The sequence below is a fragment of the Babylonia areolata genome, chromosome 31, assembly GCF_041734735.1.
Source record: "Babylonia areolata isolate BAREFJ2019XMU chromosome 31, ASM4173473v1, whole genome shotgun sequence".
Taxonomy (NCBI): Eukaryota; Metazoa; Mollusca; class Gastropoda; order Neogastropoda; family Buccinidae; genus Babylonia; species Babylonia areolata.
The window spans coordinates 14,150,702-14,170,615 of NC_134906.1; the positions used below are offsets into that span (position 1 = coordinate 14,150,702).

At 43.3% G+C, this 19,914-nt stretch overlaps 2 protein-coding genes across 4 annotated transcripts in view; one reads left to right on the forward strand and one right to left on the reverse strand.

Moving 5' to 3' along the window:
- Window positions 1–258: 258 nt before the first annotated feature.
- On the forward strand, window positions 259–7,410 carry LOC143275713 (actin, adductor muscle-like). The gene is made up of 2 exons (XM_076579986.1): window positions 259–507; window positions 5,264–7,410. The coding sequence occupies exons 1-2, from the start codon at window positions 382–384 to the stop codon at window positions 6,266–6,268; spliced, it is 1,131 nt and encodes a 376-aa protein (XP_076436101.1). The 5' UTR covers window positions 259–381; the 3' UTR covers window positions 6,269–7,410.
- A 3,825-nt stretch (window positions 7,411–11,235) lies between these two features.
- LOC143275967 (uncharacterized) overlaps window positions 11,236–19,914 on the reverse strand; it is a 32,335-nt gene continuing 23,656 nt past the window's right edge. For all 3 annotated transcript variants that reach the window (XM_076580326.1, XM_076580327.1, XM_076580325.1), the window contains exons 12-15: window positions 19,054–19,164; window positions 16,102–16,314; window positions 14,929–15,020; window positions 11,236–12,985 (exon numbers count right to left, since the gene is read on the reverse strand). In XM_076580326.1, the coding sequence (XP_076436441.1) occupies window positions 12,881–12,985; window positions 14,929–15,020; window positions 16,102–16,314; window positions 19,054–19,164 (521 nt within the window). In that variant the 3' untranslated portion in view covers window positions 11,236–12,880. The remainder of the gene's footprint in view (window positions 12,986–14,928; window positions 15,021–16,101; window positions 16,315–19,053; window positions 19,165–19,914) is intronic.

Here is a 19,914-nt window from a genome sequence, read left to right on the forward strand (position 1 = left end):
TATCCGCCCTCCCCCCCGCCCCCACCTCTCCTCCTCCTTCCTTTCAAACACCTACTCCCATCACCTCATAACCTCCATCCCTACCCTTATACACCCCCTACCTCCCTCCACCCTTCTTTCTCCCTCTCCCCATCCCCTATCCCTTTATTTCTGGAGCAGCTATCGCCTTATATGGCAAAACCGTACGAGCGCTGTTCCCAAGCTTTTCCGAGAATCGCGGTGTAGCGCGCGGCATAAAACCAAGTGCACGCGATTGTCGGCCCCGTCTTTCGAACCACTCTCCAGACAGAGAAGGCACAAACGGCCCTGCTGCTGCTAACTTAGCTCCACTTCCACATTTTATTTCTTCCAGTTCGTAAGGAACAAACCTAACTCATCAACATGTGCGACGACGAGGTTGCTGCTCTTGTTGTGGACAATGGCTCCGGCATGTGCAAGGCCGGGTTCGCCGGTGACGACGCTCCCAGGGCTGTCTTCCCCTCCATCGTGGGACGCCCCCGTCACCAGGTAAGCAGACGACATCTTTTTTGTTGTTGAACAGTTATTATCGTTCATTTTGTAATGTTAATTTGGGATGTTAAATATTGTTGCTTCGTCTATTCAGTTTAGCCGACGACACGTGGCCATATATATATCTAGTTTTAAAAAAATAAATAGATAAACTGGTTGTTGTAACTTGTTATTCCGAAAAAAAAAAAATCAGGATTCCTTTACTCGTGGCAATACATTTCTGACAGCAGTTTTCGGCAAAGGTTGAATTTAGAGGCCGGTAGTTTTCCCAGAAGAAAGCTTCTCTTCGAAAACGCAAAATGTCTTGATGTCTATATTTATTTTTGTACCAAGACTGGTAAGAGGTCTTATGAAAATAAGTGCGGATACAAGCTGGAATAAATGAGGACCCCAAACTCGAAAGGAAGAAGCAGGAGGATAGGCAGTTTATCATAGACGTTCAGTAAATCGAGCTGCCTGATTTTCGGATTTAAAAACAGAAAAAATCATTGACAAATTCACATGCGTAGTTAGTCAATGATAACTTATATATTTAAAAAGCATTCCTTGAAATGTTATAGAATAAGATAACAGAAAAAGAAAAAAAGATTTTTTCTAGAATTTGGGAAAATTGATACATGATAAAGCAACAACTGAAATTCGTCACAATAGTTAAATAGAAGACCTCTGAAATTTTTATAACAAATAAAACTTATTAAGTGTGGATTGAACATTTTAGGATGAACAAGAGAAAAGGTGGGAAGAAATGCGACAAAAGTTGCACAAGGAAGAAAAGAAAAAAAAGAAGAAAAAAACCTTGACAATGCAGGTGTGACACAAGTACAAGCCTGGCTTCACAGGTCTGATCTCAAGCATTATTTTAAACAAGTTAAGGCTTTAACACATTTCGATCAGAGTTATACTGAATAAGACTTCCAATAAACTTATGGCTAACTGCAAATGTTTTCTTTTCAGAACAAGAACAAACATTGCAACTGATTCTTACCAGAAAAAATATTGATATTTAACACTGAAAATGTTCTTACGGACTAAAATGTGCAAAAATATTTCGTTAAAGTGGGAAAAAAAATCATCATGTACAAGTTCATCATTTGGTAAAAATATCCCCATTTAGAGGATTCAATTTTCAAATAGAAAACCTCGGAGTTTGAATCTGTGCTCGGTCTGTATCTCGTTATATCTTTGTCATGGGCGCATGAATGCATGTATGAAAGAAGGAGAAGAAAGTATACAATAATTATTCGTGAAACACTAATATAATTTTTCAAATTAGTTTAAATGCGTGTGCCTGGGGGAAAGCAGAAAAAAGCAATTTTTCAAGTACATATATCTATCAATATTCCAAAAAGCTTATAAAAAAAAAATGCAGATACATTGCTTTCATAATTATATAACATAAGCTTTTTTTTTTTTTTTTTTTTTTTTTTTTTTTTTTTTTTTTTTTTTTTTTGCTAGTTCAGGGATAAATCGTGCTTACTCGTGTAGTCTTCTTCATTCTATTTTCTTTTCTTTACTTTAATTCACCGGGTAGGCTGTTCGCGCGAGTGAAATCTCTGGCAGCAGTCCACAACTGTAGGAGGCAGGAATGTATTTTTTTAGCGGGGAAAAAAGGAAAAGGGCTTACTCAGCGTTGCGAGAGTTTCTGCACGCGCAGCAGTGATTCACGTGCCAAGAGAAGGCACCAACAGACCGCACACACACGCACTGACGTATGTGCGCACGCAAGCGCGCGAGAGCACTGAAACACACACACACACACAAATACACACACATACAGAGGCAGCGCGCACGCATTCTTGCATACTGATCGCTTTTCTGCCGTGATACCAGATTTTGGGGCTGCTGGCACTTTAGAGCTCTCTCTCTCTCTCTCTCTCTCTCTCCCCTTCTCCGTATCTCTTTGTCCTTTCTGTCTATATCTTTAACTTAATCCTTGGCATGTCTGGTTCAGTATCTGTTCTTGCGTTCAGTCTGTGTATATTATTACAATCTGAGTACTCTAAGGGCTGTAGCTAACGTGTACAACATAATTACTGGAACGTTGATGATTAAAATGATAATCGTTTTATTTGAATTTAGACTGTCAGGGTATTATTACAATTCTGATTCAGTCGAATGATTCTAGTACGATCTCAATGCGTTATTATGCCACCATCTTTTGCGTGTGTTTCTAGTTGTTTCCGAGCTCTGTCTGAGAAGAGAGACAGAGACAATGAGAGATCCGTTGAACAATATAATCATACCATTGCCGTAATCAACATCATTGCATTAATTAAGACTAAAGACAAATTCGTTCTTAAAAAGGTATCGTTGTATGTTGTAATTAGATTAACACAAAGAATTAAAATGTAAATTTCTTCGACATTTCCTAAGAAATCAAAGAATGAGAAACGGCCGAAAGAGGGGGGGGGGTGGGGGGGGGGGGGAGAGAGAAAGAAAGAAAGATGAGAACTGAGGAATTTAGAGAAAGAAAACCAGGGGATCAGGTATGGGACAGGGGGTTGGGTAGGGTGAGAAAGCCGCGAAAACTTCATCTACCGGTAACCCCCCTCCTACCCCCCCTTACCCCCCTCCCTGTTCCTTGCATCCATCTTTGTCTAGCTCACGGCCGACAAAATCCCCTTCCCCCCTAACCCCTCCCCCTCCCCCAAACTCTTCCCTCTTCCATCCCCCTTTTCTGTCTGTCCCAGTCCTAGATCTGTGACGTCGGGCGTTTTTCACAGCCACCACACACACACACACACACACACACACACACAAACACGCACGTGCACTCACAGAGAAACGACCATGACCTTCATGGTCCATTGGCATGCAGTCAGTCACCCCCACCACTCCCAGACTCCCTCCCTCCCACAGAACCCTAGGGAGTGCTGTGGCACCACCTCGCCATATATGGCATCTCTCGGGGCCGGGCGCGCGAGCCGCTGCTGCCAGAGCCTGTGCCGCGCGCGCGTGCAGCCATGACGTCAGACGCTCTTGGCTTTTGGATTGGCTTAACATCATCACCACCCCGACCCCTCACCCCCTCCAGCGAATTGGCACCTCTCCTCCCTTATTGGGGGAAAGGGGGAGGGGGGGGTGACGCTTGCTGGAACTTAGTGCTGATTGTACGCGTATGGGGAGGCGGGGTGGGGTGGGGGGTGGGGGCTGAAACTGTTGAAGGGCTGGGGCATTCCTTCTGTATTTGGTTCTTCCCTTCTCCATGTTTGTGCCGGTGAAATTCTTAGTGATTCACTGGGGAGGAGTTTAGCATGGAAGGGGCAGAGAGAGAGACAGAGGCAGAGAAAGAGAGATAGAAATGCAGACAGGAAGAAAGACTGGGGGAGAGGCAATGTTGGGGAGAGAGAGAAGAGATGCCGGAAGAGATGGGAGCGGTATATATGGGTGGAAAGGGGGGGGGGGGGGGGGGGTTAGGCACATCCACTCCTCACCTTCTCGGCGTGGGGTGAAGGGGTGAGTCAGACCGGTGACGGGAAGTTGTGTGCACGTGTGTGTGTGTGTGTGTGTGTGTGTGTGTGTGACCTCCGCCTTTCTGAAGAAACAGAGGGAACATTAGAAAGAAAAAAAGTTAGGTTCAGAATTATCTGGGAGAAGGGATAATGGGATTATTCATATTTTCAGACAAAAGTTTATCAAGCATCAACTTATGACCCCACACCCCACCCAAACCCCACCCACTGTCCCCCACTCCCACCCGTTCCGCATTACACACACACACACACACACACACACACGCACGCACGCACGCACGTGCTCACACACTTACACTGTCTCGTGTATTTTCTTTCACACACACACACACACACAAGCAAGCGCGCGTACACAAAGTCGAATAGAGAGAGAGAGAGAAGACCTGCCGAGGCCTTTAACCCTTGTATGCGTTCCTTATGATGGTAGGCACTCAGAGGATTTCTTTAGCGGTAATCCTGATTTTAACTTTTATCGAAAATAAGCGTGTAAATTTAGGAGAGGAAAAAAATATGGACGGGGCAAAGAACAAAGTCAGTCAATAGAAAGACGAAAAACGAGTCGAACATCGACTTTTGCTAATTCTAAGCACACGGGAAATTATAATTTTCAACCACCTTGATATTTTTCTAAATGTCATGAAGGTATTCTTATACGAACGAAAACTTGTTTTTGAAAGTAAAGGTCTGAGAATTTGAAAGGTTTTGGTACAACATCAGGTCATTTTGCTTATCCTTTAATTTTTTATGCTGAAATCAGGACCCAGATGTCTGCCGTTCGACAGAGTAAAAAGAAAATTAAAAAGAGCACTGAAACCATTTGAAAGTGTATTGTGTCAATGTATGTAGAATCATTTCAGTATTATTTTCTGTCTGTGTGCGTGTGCGCGCGCGCTCGCTCTCGCGTGTGTATGCGCGTTCGGGCGAGTGTGTTCGTGTTATTGTTTTTTGGTTGTTGTTTTTGTTTTTTAAATGTCTTTAAATGCTAAAATCAAGACACAGATTTGTGCCAAATGATAGTCAACGAAAAGCCAAAACCTTTAAACTATCTATATGTGGCATTATAAGATACCAATATGTTCTTTCTGTGTCTGTATGGTGTGTGTGTGTGCGCGCGCGCGCGTTTGTGTGTGTATATATATGTTTGTATATTTGCGCGCACGCGTGTGTGTACATATACATATCAGAGAGCGCATGCATGTGTGTAACTGAAAGTACACGCTTAGAACGGTTATTTTTTATGTGTATCATACTCACGCGTTTCTCCTGGTGTGTGTGTGCAGGGTGTGATGGTGGGTATGGGTCAGAAGGACAGCTACGTGGGCGATGAGGCCCAGAGCAAGCGTGGTATCCTGACCCTGAAGTACCCCATCGAGCACGGCATCGTCACCAACTGGGATGACATGGAGAAGATCTGGCACCACACCTTCTACAACGAGCTGCGTGTGGCCCCCGAGGAGCACCCCGTGCTGCTGACCGAGGCTCCCCTCAACCCCAAGGCCAACAGGGAGAAGATGACCCAGATCATGTTCGAGACCTTCAACGCCCCCGCCATGTACGTGGCCATCCAGGCCGTGCTGTCCCTGTACGCTTCCGGTCGTACCACCGGTATCGTGCTGGACTCCGGCGATGGCGTCACCCACACCGTGCCCATCTACGAGGGTTACGCCCTGCCCCACGCCATCCTCCGTCTGGATCTGGCTGGCCGTGACCTGACCGACTACCTGATGAAGATCCTCACCGAGCGTGGTTACTCCTTCACCACCACGGCTGAGCGCGAGATCGTGCGCGACATCAAGGAGAAGCTGTGCTACGTGGCTCTCGACTTCGAGCAGGAGATGGCCACCGCCGCCTCCTCCTCCTCCCTGGAGAAGAGCTACGAGCTGCCCGACGGTCAGGTCATCACCATCGGCAACGAGCGTTTCCGTTGCCCTGAGTCTCTCTTCCAGCCTTCCTTCCTGGGTATGGAGTCGGCCGGTATCCACGAGACCACCTACAACTCCATCATGAAGTGCGACGTGGACATCCGTAAGGACCTGTACGCCAACACCGTCATGTCCGGAGGCACCACCATGTTCCCCGGTATCGCCGACAGGATGCAGAAGGAAATCACTGCCCTGGCCCCCAGCACCATGAAGATCAAGATCATCGCTCCCCCCGAGCGCAAGTACTCCGTATGGATCGGAGGCTCCATCCTGGCCTCTCTGTCCACCTTCCAGCAGATGTGGATCTCCAAGCAGGAGTACGACGAGTCCGGCCCCTCCATCGTGCACCGCAAGTGCTTCTAAATGCGACGGAGGCTAGTTCTCTTCTTCTTCTTCTCCTGCTGCTGCTTCTCATCTGCCCCCAAAATAACAACACTTTTTTCTCTCTGAGTCTGGAAGTCAAGTCAAAGTCAGTCGCGCGAGCGCCGATGAAAACAAAAAGTGCCTGAAAACTGTCTCACACAACGATGGTTCGATCTTCTCTTTTGACACACAAAGATTCGTCCAAAAAAAATTTTTTTTTGTTTGCTATTTTTCTATCGGTTTTTGAAAGAAAGTTTTTTTAGATCTCTTGTTCCTCGGTAGTTGATGTTTCATACGCCAAGGCGTAGTGACATCAAAGTGCCACAGGAAGAAGAAGAAAAAAAGAAAGAAAAGAAAAAAAAAACACTACCTCCAACCCTTTCTCCACTTCGCTGCAATGTAGTAGACATGGGAAGATCCAGCTTGTCAGTAAATCCCCTAACAGAAATGTCACAAACTCGCCGTTCACGATTCAGGCACGGTGCAAAGAAAAAAACACGTCACAGATCGTGCTCCATCTGACGTCATCACCAGCGTCATACCATCCGCGCGTGCGGCAACACCGCTGTTCTTGTTCGGACTGTATTTCACTACAACAGAAAGTTTCAGTTTCGGATGTGGAGGCACAAACATGTAGGTCAGTCGTCATTTTTGGCGACAGGGTTTAAGGGGGTGAAGGTTATGAAAGGCGGCCCAGCAAGGACGTTTTGTCCGTCGCGCGGATGACGTCATTTTTGTTACTATTCTTAGTCTGTGAATTTACTGACACTTTATGGAGAAAGGGAAGATCAAAAACCACGGGGGAAGCAAGACAAAAACAAAAAAATGGTGAAATAAAATGTAATAGGTCTTGTTTCTCTTCTTTTGCAGGTCTATTACCTTGATTTTTTTTCTCTCAAGAGAAAAGAAAATCAGCAAAAAATATAGCAAAACTCTGCAGAAAACCAAAAATTGTGATCGAAAGACCTTTATATAATAAACCAGTCCATGCTTTTCACTGCATTGTGTATGTGATAACCGCTGTGGTTTTGTCAACATGTTTCATTCATGTACATTGCACAACGGTGGGATGTATGTAGACTTGTCGTTTTTTGTCACATGGACACGACTGAAATAAAAGTGTACATATGGCAAATTTCTTACTTCTGCCTGGCGTGTGTGTGTGTGTGTGTGTGTGTGTGATCTTCTGTATCAGGGTGTGTTTCCTGTTTATATTTTCTCAGACGCAGACTGATACACGCGACGCGCATGCACACAAACACACGCACACAATTCCTATCATTTCATTCCTCTCTCTCTCTCTCTCTCTCTCTCTCTATCTCACACACACACGCGCACACACACACACACACACACACACACAAAACGGGTAGGCACACACAAAAACATTTGTTTCAATTTTGCTGTCACGTGCTACAGTGCACGAGTGTACACCACGCATATTTCTGTATTTTTCTTGCTCTTTTTCTCATCTGAGATTCGGTTTTCATGCAGTGGAAAACAAGTGGAATCTTATGAAACAACTCAAACAATTACTGAACAATTCTCTCTCTGGGTTAGAAGACCCCAACTCTTCGGATGTAGCAAACTTTGTCTGCCACGGACCGAGAACCAAGAAAGCAAACAAGAAGACACGCAGCTAACACGCCCAAAATCCAACCCCAACCACCCACACAATCACACTTAACACCCCACCCCCTACACGCACACACGCACATGTTCAAACACATTCCCACACGCGCGCGGCACACACACACGCGCGCGCGCGCGCGCGCGAATATACACACAGAACACGCACACACACTGCACGCACACGTACTTTCACACACACACACACACACACTACACACGCGCGCACACACTCGCGCGCGCGCGCACACTCACACATGCACACACACGCACACTGTACACACACGTACACACTCACGGGCTTGCGCGCGCGCACACACACACACACGCACACACCCACGTACTTACGCACACACACACGCGCGCGCGCGCACACACACACACACGCACACACACACACTGCACACACATGCACTTCACACACACACTGCACACACACACACACTGCACACACACACATTCGCATGCACACCCACCGTGGTAGTCGAAGGGCCAGAACTGGCTGGGTCTGGATCCCAGTCTCAACTCCTGGACGGTGACTTGAAGGCAAAAATCGTTTGTTTGTTGTTGTTCCCGATCTCCCAGGTCAACACATGTATACAGAACTGCTTGTGTTTCACACCCCCTTCGCGAGTATACGTATGCACCAGATGAAACGCGCACGTTACAGATCCCGTAATTCATGTCAGCGTTGGGTGGATCAGTCACGGTAACGCGAACATCTCCAGCATACGTGATGTTATGTAATGCTCAAAGCGATGATCAAGTGTCACAAAAAGAAGAACACGCACAGACAATGACACATGCGCGCGCGCGCATACACACAGTCACGCATGCACGCACACTGACACACACAAACATACAATGCGCGCGTACACACACACACGCGCGCACGCACACACACACAGCATACACACACACAAACACATGCGCACACACACACACACATGCACGGACACACACACACACACACATGCACGGACACACACACACACACACACACACACACCACAAGGAACACTGACGTGCGTCATACACATCACTGGCGAGGGAAAACAATGCCTACATAACGCGTATCTGATTACACTATGACGTACAAGACACATTTTTCCTTCAGCACAGCTTAGAAACGTGCACAATCGCATGCTCACTTTCTGCACACTGATACACACACACACACACACACACACACACACACAGACACTCATTCATTCGCGCGCGCACATACACTCACACACCACCACTGACTACCACTACCATCAACCCATCGCAACAAATAGAAATCCTGTATTATCAATGTGTGATCAGCAGGTCAATTTAAAGTGTTCTCCACTGAGGTTTCAACCTTGAAAGATTTAACGAACATTGTGATATTGTTCGGTACTTATTCTTGAGAGAGGGAGAGGAATGGCTGGGAGAAAGAGAGAGAGAGAGAGAAAGAGAGGAAGACACACACACACACACACACACACACGTACATAGTAAATAGACAGAGATAGTGAGAGAAGTTCAGTCACAATGGTTTCAGACTAAAATCGTGCACAGATGTCCAACAACACATCAGCATTTGTTTACTTATTTATTTATTCACCAACTCATAATTCTCTAATCAAAATGAACAGTCACTCTTCATTGTTCTTGAACAGTTTCAGCAGATTGAAAACAACAAATGTGAACACTGATGTGGTTTTCACACAAAGAACTTTGGACTGAAACCAAAAAAAACAGACAGACATGGTCACTGGCCTAATTTTTACTTTTGGTAAAATCATGTATATACAAATGTTAAATGCATTACACTTGTAATTTCTTTCTCTCTTTGCTGTTTTCAGCCCAGTCGACCACAAAGCGCCTTATCAGGGCTGAAAAACTGTGAACAGTGATCCTGGAGATTCTGGAGAGACAAAAAACACACACAAAATAATCATAAAATGAAAACACATCTGGAAAAGAAAATGAGGCACAAGCACAGTTATGTTCATGCACATTAACCCAGAACAAAGCTCTACAGCTGTGTGGGGGACCTGCAGCGTACAGCTGCCTTCATCGCGGAGACCGAGGTGTCCATCTGACAAACGAGAAAAAGAAGACAAAAGAACCCACAAGAACATGCCCCCCAGCCTCCGAAAAAACAGAGTATGGCTGCCTACATGGCAGGGTAAAAAAACGGCCATACACATAAAAGCCCACTCGTGTACACAAGAGTGAACATGGGAGTTGCAGCCCACAAACGAAGAACAACAACATGTCCCTGACACTGAACGTTCCGACAATTTTTCAACAGAAGGTAAAAATTTTTAAAAAGTAACCTGCACATAAACATAATTATACATGATTCACAAAATCATACACAATAACAGGCATACAAAGCCAAAACCTTGCTGACAAACACCTAACATGTCCTGGTCGCATAAAAAAAAGAATACAACGCAGCAAGCCTTCCCAGTTATCAAGTACCTGAAGACAAAAAACATCCAAGGCGTTCTTGATACAAAATATAGGTGAATGGACAGAAAAGAGGGATTTACTGGCACAGAATTTCCAGAATGCGGGGATGCTGCTTATCCAGAGATCGACAGAAAAGAGGGATTTACTGGCACAGAATTTCCAGAATGCGAGGATACTGTTCATCCTGAAAGAGTTCCCGGCATCCCCACAGGGGTTACACTCAACAACGACAAACACTTAGTATCTCTTAAAAACACAGATGCAATACTGAACAATACATTGCAGCAGCTCATGGTAAAAGAAGGCAATGTGAACAGAACTGGCAACAATATACACCCCTATACATCCCTTGGTAAAAGATAATCTCACACTATAATCTCACATGCATCCAAAGACATTCTACACCTCATCAACACTCTTCTGCTTATTCATTATTATTGTTGTCTATTGTTTGTATTGTTGTGATTCCGTTTATTACTCCAATTTCTGTTTTGTGAACTAGTGTCCAGACCATGTATGTGCTTTCTTGTATGGTTAACTATATGTTATTTGTGATTTTATTAGTGAGGCAACAAATGTGTGTATATGTTTACACCTCTTTTGTTGGTCTATTTTTTCACTAAATCTCTGTATTTTTTCAGTTTTTGTATGTCAAAGAATGCCCAGAAGGGTTGGGGTCATATGAATTGCTGCGTGTCCAACATGTCTGCAGCAAATATGTTAAAAAATTTCTGAATGAACTGTGTATATATATACATACATATATATATATATATATATATATATATATATATATATATACATACATACATATATAAAAAATTTTTTTTATATATATATATATATATATATATAATAAAAAGACTTCCTGAAAACAGAGTACAGCTGCCCTTAATACCATAAGGTATCATACATTTGATAAAAGTGCACTTGTAGAAACAAGAAAACATGGGAGCTGCAGCCCAGGAACATAGAAAAGTAGGGGAAAAAAAAGAAAGAAAAAAAAGATTACATTTGTGATCTAAATCACATACAAAAATCTGACCAGTAACCATGGCACCCGCACAGCCAAGGCTTCAGATAATGCATGAAAATGTGTCCCTGACAATTTGGAAATGGAATCGATGCATGTACATTAATCAAAGGCGTCCCTGGTATGTTGAAAAAAAATATAGAGAGAAATTTTTGAAGCGAAAATTTGAGAATCAGTGTATCAGAGCTTCAGTCTGACATTAGTATTGTCTGCTAAAAATATGAGTTGATTCCTTTGTCCACTTTTTGATCAGGAAACCTGGATGATTATGACTGGAAGGTAAGCTGCCTTTGTGATGTATGTGGCAATGCACGTTTGATCCCAATGTGCAGCATAAGAATGACCTTCTAAAGGTATTCAGGGACCCCTAACAATTACGGCAGATGAGCTGAGTGGTTAAAGTGTTGGACTTTCAATCTGAGAGTCTCGGGTTTGAATCTCGGTAACAGCGTCTGGTGTATAAAGGGTGGAGATTTTTCCAATCTCCTAGGTCAACCTATGTGCAGACCTGCTTGTGCCTGAACCCCCTTCATGTGTATACACAAGCAGAAGATCAAATACGCATGATAAAGATCCTGTAATCCATGTCAGCGTTCGGTGGGTTATGGAAATAACATACCCAGCAGGCACACCCCCGAAAACAGAGTATAGCTGCTTACATGGCGGGGTAAAAAAGTAATACACATAAAAGCCCACTTGTGTACATTTGAGTAAACATGGGAGTTGCAGCCCACGAGCGAAGAAGAAGAATGGCATAAGAGCCTCTCGGACTCTCTGTTTAACTTATCAAAAGCCCTAGCAGCAATACTAACAGTCTTTAATCTGGGCTTTCACAGTTTTAATATATGCAAACATCCAGCAGAGCATTTTTTTTTAATCACCACATTATCAATATGAATAAAACCTATCCATGCCATTTTTGTTCAATTTAAAACAAGAGAACATGTTGAACTAAAATCAAGAAGAAGGAATATTTCCATCTATGCCTGGCATTGTAGTTGTGAAAGCCAAGAAGAACCATGCTTTGAAGGAACCAGAATCATCAATGCCACGGAATATAAGCACCAGTCCATATGTACACAACATACAACACACACACACACCGACTTTTCATATTCACACTGACCAATTTTCCATGAAAACTGGAACAACATGAGTACATCATTCTACATCATGAATCTGTCATGTTTCTATAACATTTCAAAACAGTATTAAGTAATCTTCAACAAGATGAAGGTGTTCACCTGAAGAAAGAAGAAGCACAAGAAGAACACACACACACACACACACACACTGAATCTCAGTCACACACACACACACACACACGCACGCACGCACACACTGAATCTCAGTCAAACACACATACACACACACTGAATCTCACACACACACACACACACACACTGAATCTCAGTCAAACAAACACACACACACACACACACACACACAGAACCAAAACTACGCCTCCCCTGTGTGTGGAGGGGAGGGAAGGGGAGGGGGAGTCACACAGGTTTTTCAGCCTGAAGACGCCGCACTTGCTGTTGTAGGGCTTCAACCAGCGGCAGGTACTTGCTTTCCTCTCGCCTCATCACCAGCTCCTGCACCTCCTGATGGAAACAACAACAACCATGGCTGATACATACCTTCATTACACACTTTTTACACAGTGTTTGTGTGCTGAGATAATACAATGTTAAAGGGGTGGTGTCAGGGGTGTAGGGGGAAGAAGGAAGAGAAGGAAGAAGGGGTAGAGTAGGATAACAGGCAGAGGATAGGTGCACAATCCACTCTCTCCTCGTACCACAGGGTCTTTTAGAAAGGTGAACTGAGGTGTTTATTTCTCTAACTTTAAACAGCACACCTGGAACACACACAATATTAAAACACAGGTTAAATCAATACCAAAACATATGCTAGACATAACTGCACTGATGTAACAGAAACATCATTATGTTGTCTGGACAAGTAAACAATTCCACAGATAACCTTTCTCCATTCTGACACTCAATGTCTTGCCGTACACTCTCTTCTCAAAGAGATACATACCTTCATTGCACACTTTTTACACAGTGTTTGTGTGCTGAGATAATACAAAAAACGATTTTTTTTAACCACATAATGTCATATCCTTGTGGCCCCAACTTCCATTGAAAATGAAGTGTGTCATAACTGCATTAAGTATGTTAACCTATCTTGAGTAACTGAGTCCCACTCATACATGAAATGCTCCAATTGTTCAAAACCCTTTATTTTTTTAGTTTGTTTGTTTGTCTGTCTTTTCTCCATACATATATGTACTTACACTACCCCCTTTTCTCCTGATGTGTAGTATCATATTTATTCATTTGTTGTTGTTTTTCTTTTAAAAAATGATTACTTCCCCCTGTGGACAAGGTACCAATATGTTCATACCAACACACTATTCTTATGTTGTTTATTCTGGCTTGGCACAGTTCGCATTCTAAACTGAACCGTTTATGGATTCTGGAAGCATGAAAACGAAGCTTTGTTCCACTGATTAAATCAACCATTCTCCATCCATTTTTGCCTTTTTAGTGGTCTCAAGCAGTGCTGGTCCTGGGGAGTTGTAACGGGGGCATGTAGCTGTGGGGTAGAATGAGGTAAGATGCTGATGCGCCAATACGGTGTGTGGGTTCAAATCCCGCTCTCTCCCTGTCTCCCGAGTTTGACTGGAAAATCAAACTGAGCGTCTAGCCATTCGGATGAGATGATAAACCAAGGTTCCATGTGCGGTAAGCACATGGCGCTCTGAAAAAGAACCTATGGCAACAAAAATGTTGTCATCTGGCAAAATTCTGAAGGAAAAATTCACTACAATAGGTACACACACACACACACACACACTCAAACACACACACACACACACACACACACACTCACACATATATATATATACATATATACGTACACATACACATGCACTCAAACCCTGACTAGCTCCATTGGTTATGTTGTTGTCAGGCATCTGCTCAATGTGGCGTATTTGGATTTGTCCAAACACAATGACACCTCCATGAGAAATTAAAACTGAAACTCATACCATAAATGTGGAGAACACACACACACACACACACACACACACACACACACACACTGTTCCCCCCAGGACACACACAAATACACAAAAAACTCACACATGCACACACACACTCCAAGCACAACCACACATACACAAGCACATAAATGTGCACACACACACACCACATAAATATACATGCACTGCACACACTGTTTAATATACTAAGATAGTAATATACATAAACACACATATACACACACTTTTTTTGGTTGAATAAAGACAGCCATAATAAAACATAAATGCACATATACACACTCTCTATATGGCAGAGCATAGACATATACATATACGCACACAAGCACACAGTCTTTATGACAAGGTACAAACAAGACACACCTTTTATCAAAAGTTCGCTTGTGAATCAATACAAATGAACGTGAATAAGAGATGCAGCCCACCAACCTAAAAAAAACTTTCCCGCACACAAACACACATGCATACACACAGTACCTGTTCGTTCAGCGTACGATTGACTGGACCATCTCGATAGAGACACTGCTCTCTCAAGAAGTGAAGTTCTTCAGATGCCTTCACATGGATCTCTGAAACACATTCACAAACACTTGAGGAGCAAATGCTTTGTGAACAGACCATCCAGTTTGGAAGCAAGGATCATGGGTTCAATTCCACTCCAACCCCTCTCCTCTTGATCATGTATCGTGGCCTGGGTACTAGTATTTCTTTCTTGGTGATAATAAAACTGATGCCCTGTGTTTGACAATCACTTAGCACATGGCAACAGAAAGTTTGTCGTCAGCAAAATACAGTAGAAAAATTATTGGTTATCTCTTTCTCTCTCTTTATATATATATATAAAAATATATATATATGCATGCATGCAGAGAGAGGGAAAAAATTGACCACATACACACATTCTTCTTCTTCTTCCTCAGAGGAATGTAGAAAGCCCAAGAGTCTGATATACAGCCAGCTTCATGGCTGAAGAATGGTCTGCATTAGCAACACACACTTTGCTTTGATTTGATGTCCAGAGCAGACGAAGACCTGTTTCCCAAGGACACATCTCACACAAACACACACACACACACACAGACACACACACACACATGCATACACACACACAAATACAGACACACAGACACACACACACCCACGCACACACATACACACACAGTGCAGCAGACTGACAGACTTCTTCTTCTTCTTTATCATTCGTGGGCTGCAACTCCCATGTGGGGTTTTACGTGTATGACCGTTCTTACCCTGCCATGTAGGCAGCAATACTCCATTTTCGTGGGTGCACAAGTTGGATATGTTCTTGTTTCCATAACCCAATGAACGCTGACATGGATCACAGGATCTTTGACGGGCGTATTTGATCTTCTGCTTGCGTATACACAAGAAGGGAGTTCAAGCACAAGCAGGCCTGCACATGTTGACCTGGGAGATCGGAAAAATCCCCACCCTTTACCCACCAGGTGCTGTTACCGAAATTCGAACCCAGGATCCTCAGATTGAAAGTCCAACACTTTAACCACTCGGCTATTGCGCCCGTCAACTGAGACATATCCCATGGATTCACCAATCCCACACACACACAAACACCACACACACCACCACCACCACCCCACACCCACACAACAACACTGCCCACAGACTCACCGATGACAACATTATCCCTGTCAGGTTTCAGCCTCCCGTCCACCTCACGACCCATGACCTGAACGTAGTGCACGTGCAGCTGGTTGAAGGCGATGTGTCCAGACATCATTTGGTCCACCCCCAACCGCACCCCGTCGCGGTCCACCCTGGTCAGCCTCAGCCCGCGGACCAGCCCCTCTTTGGTGATTCCCACGTAGATCGTCCCTCCACTGCCTGCAGGGGGAAAGTAACCATTACCTGCACATCCTGAACTGTTGGAATTTCACGAAACTTTCACTGTGGAAACAAAGAAAGGATATGATGTTGTTCTGACCTGGACTCCTGGCCATGTTAGCATTCGAGGTAATGAGAGGCTGGACCAGCTGGTCAAGAACGCTGATAAGGAAAAATTATCGAGACCCTTTGTACCATACACAGACATGAAACAGAAGGTGAACACTTACGTTAAAGATCTTTGGCAAGAGGAGTGGAACACCCAGATGGACAACAAGTTGTTCCATATTCGTCCAGACCTAAAAGAGACCCTCCTATCAGTGGTGAAGAATCGAAAGGAGGAGTCTGTGCTGTGCAGACTGCGCAGGGGGCACACTTTTTTTTTCTTTTTTTTTTTACTCATTCTTACTTGTTGAAGGGGGAAGAGGCCTTTCGATGGTTCCCCGAGATGATCCTCTCACCGTGAAACACGTGCTCCTTGACTGCTGGGATCTGCATGACGTTCGACACAGACATTATACTGCGGATTCTCTGAAGACTTTGTATCGTGATGTCCCTCTGTGGACGCTGATGGACTTCTTGAAAGAAGTAAACATTTTAAATCAGATTTGAATGTTTTAAACTCTGGAAGGTTTTTAAACTTTGAGTGGTTAGCTTGAAGCAGTGACTAGTTTTTATTGTACTTTTTTTTTAACCCTTGACTTGAAGTAGGTGTTAACATGGCGATAGCCTTGAGATGGCCTTAGTGATCAGTGAGGCTCTAAGCAGGCATGCCCAACCCTGAATTTGCTTTTCAGGCGCAACACACATGAGAATCAGGGACAGGGTATTATTTTCAGGAACATCTCAGCAAACATACGACAGTCATCTGGCAGCCAGGAGCAATGGTTGGTCTTGCCAAGGTTACTTCGCTGGTGACAGAAATCGACTGCTGTTTGGACAATTCCAGCTTTTCATGAAGTGGCTTCAGTTATATTCGGCAGCATTTCCATAAGCCTTAACAAAGTGTCTTTGGCAATGGTCAGAAAGCCATCTAAGGGTACACTTCTACCCACTAGATACTTCAGAAAAAAATGTTATAATCAGATTTTTTTAAATTTCCGAGACATGCAGCAAATATCTGTATTTCCGGGACACCCTGTGCATTCTATCAATTTTCCAGAACAAATATGGGCCCTGAGTGACAGTAGGCATGCCTGTTACCTGTTGCCATACACTGACTTTTGCTGACTGTCGTTGGGTTCTGCTGCTGGTCAGGCATCTGCCCAGCAGATGTGGTGCAGCATATATGGGTTTGTCCGAACCCAATGATGCTTCCTTGAGGAACTGAAACTGAAACTGATGTCGCTGGGGCACCAGTGAAGACAACGCCACCACTCTCCTCCACCTGTTGTCTCTGTCCTCCACTGCTCTCAGACTGATTCTGCCAGGTTCATGCCTGTCCACTCCTGGACATTGTCTTCCTGCCTCTTCCGGTCTTCCTCACCTGCGGGTTCCTGTGACTGTCCCTTCCAAGGTGGACTTTGCAAGTCTTGTTGAGTGGGAAACAAGTCTGTATCACTTCATTTTTCATTTCCTGACGACTGTGAGGTGAGGTCATCATGAGGTCCTATTGTCTGTTGGATCTTGCTGTGGACCTCTTGGTTTGCCCTATGATCTGTGTAGAGGATGCCCAACATCTTCCTGTAGCATCTCATTTCAGTTGCCAGGATCTTTCTTTGCATGCCTGTTGAGAGTGTCTAAGTTTCTCAGGCATAGAGGGAGACTGACAAGGCAAGGGAGCAAAACAGGTGGGTGTTGGCACACAAACTGATGTTCTTGTCTATCTATATGGTTTTGAAGTCCTGCTATTGCAGCTGTTGTGTGTGCAATCCCTGCCACAATCTCAGATTATTAACCTTCATCTGATATGATGGAGCCAAGGAACTTGAATGTCTTCACTGTTTCTAGACTTTTCCCACTGACTTTGATGACTTAAGTGATACCTAGGGTGCGGCTGGTCATGAGTTTCGTAAAGTCAGTCTTTTCAGCGCTGATTTCTATGCCAAATGCAGAGGCTGCTTTGTCCAGATGTTCCATCAAGCTGGGAAATTCACCTTTACTCCCTGCAAGACCGTCACATGCACATGTGAATGCACATGCAAAAGATCAAATATGCATTTTAAGATCCTGTAACTGACATTGGTATTTTGTGAGTTAAGGTAACATGAACACACACAGCCCTGAAAACGGAGAGTGGTTGCCTGAATTGTGGAAGAGGCCTTCATTTTTGTTGTTGCTATTGCTATCATTATTTTATGTTATTAACTATTTATATGTCATATATTTTTTACTTACTTTAAGGCATGATCTCTTTTTAAATGTCTTCTCAAACAAAATTCTAGATTGTATACGCATGTTTGTGTGGATGTGTTTAAGTAAATGCTTTTAGTGCTATTTTAAAGTGCACAGAGCTTCAAGAATATGCATGCGGCATAGCAAGATGTTTTCTAAAATAAATATAATAAATAAAGAGCACATGTTATCTGCATGCTCATACACACAAAGGAGGTTAAGGCACCAGCAAGTTTACACATATGCTGACCTGGGAGATGGGTAAAATCTCCAACCTTTACAAACCACGACTTGCACCCAGCCACGGTATCAAAACAGTAAACACTGAGGCAGGCAGAACGAGATAGAAAAATGAATCAATCATTAAAGAAAGAAGAAAAATAAAGACAAATGGGGACTACATACTGTTCAGCATCCCACTGACAACCCTGAGAACATCGAGAGAGGTGACATCGTGGATGCTTTGGTGGGGTAAAGTGTGGTGTGTTTGGTCGTCACAGAAAGCCACTTTTTCACCTGTCAAAAAACAACAACATCCCAATCTCATAAAAGAATTTTTTAAAAACCGTCATAAAAGCATAATCATTAATTCTGTAAATGCACAATTTAGAAGACATACAAAGACCCTAAATGCAACAACTTTTACACTCCATCACTATTCACACATGCACAAAAACCTAACTTAGCAAATACGATAAGAGAAATCACAGATTAGAATTCATGGATGTATAAAAGTGCAGTAATAAATCTACAAACAAGGAATTCATAAAATGATTAAAAATATGTGTATTTATAAGCTATACATCAGCATGCATATGGTATGAAATCACATTCATACACACACACACACATAAAACAAAAACTAAAGGGAGGCAATATCATTCCAGTTTTACTTTCAATTCCTTCAAACTAGAGAGACAAAATTTACAGAATTATCATAACAATAATAATAATAATAATAATACATAATTTTTCTATGGCACGGTATCCAGTACCAATGCTGCTCAAAGCACCTTACATCATCCAGTTGAATATAAACATGCCTTAAAAAACATTTCAACAGTTCTCTGCCATCAAAAGATATACAATGTGTTCATATAAATCAAAAGCACATTTCAGAGATGAATCCGATGATAAAAGCTATCAAGTAAATAAGGCTCACATTAAAATAAAATGCATTTCATAGAATACACACACACACACACACACATTATCCATGATTTGTCATAATGCTAAAGTGTATTGATATCTCATTCTATACAAATC

Bases quoted from the DNA above. Each gene is read 5' to 3' on its own strand.
- LOC143275713 (XM_076579986.1), top strand. From the start codon at position 382: ATGTGCGACGACGAGGTTGCTGCTCTTGTTGTGGACAATGGCTCCGGC. The intron at 508-5,263 runs GTAAGCAGACGA...GTGTGTGTGCAG, and splicing joins TGGGACGCCCCCGTCACCAG to GGTGTGATGGTGGGTATGGG.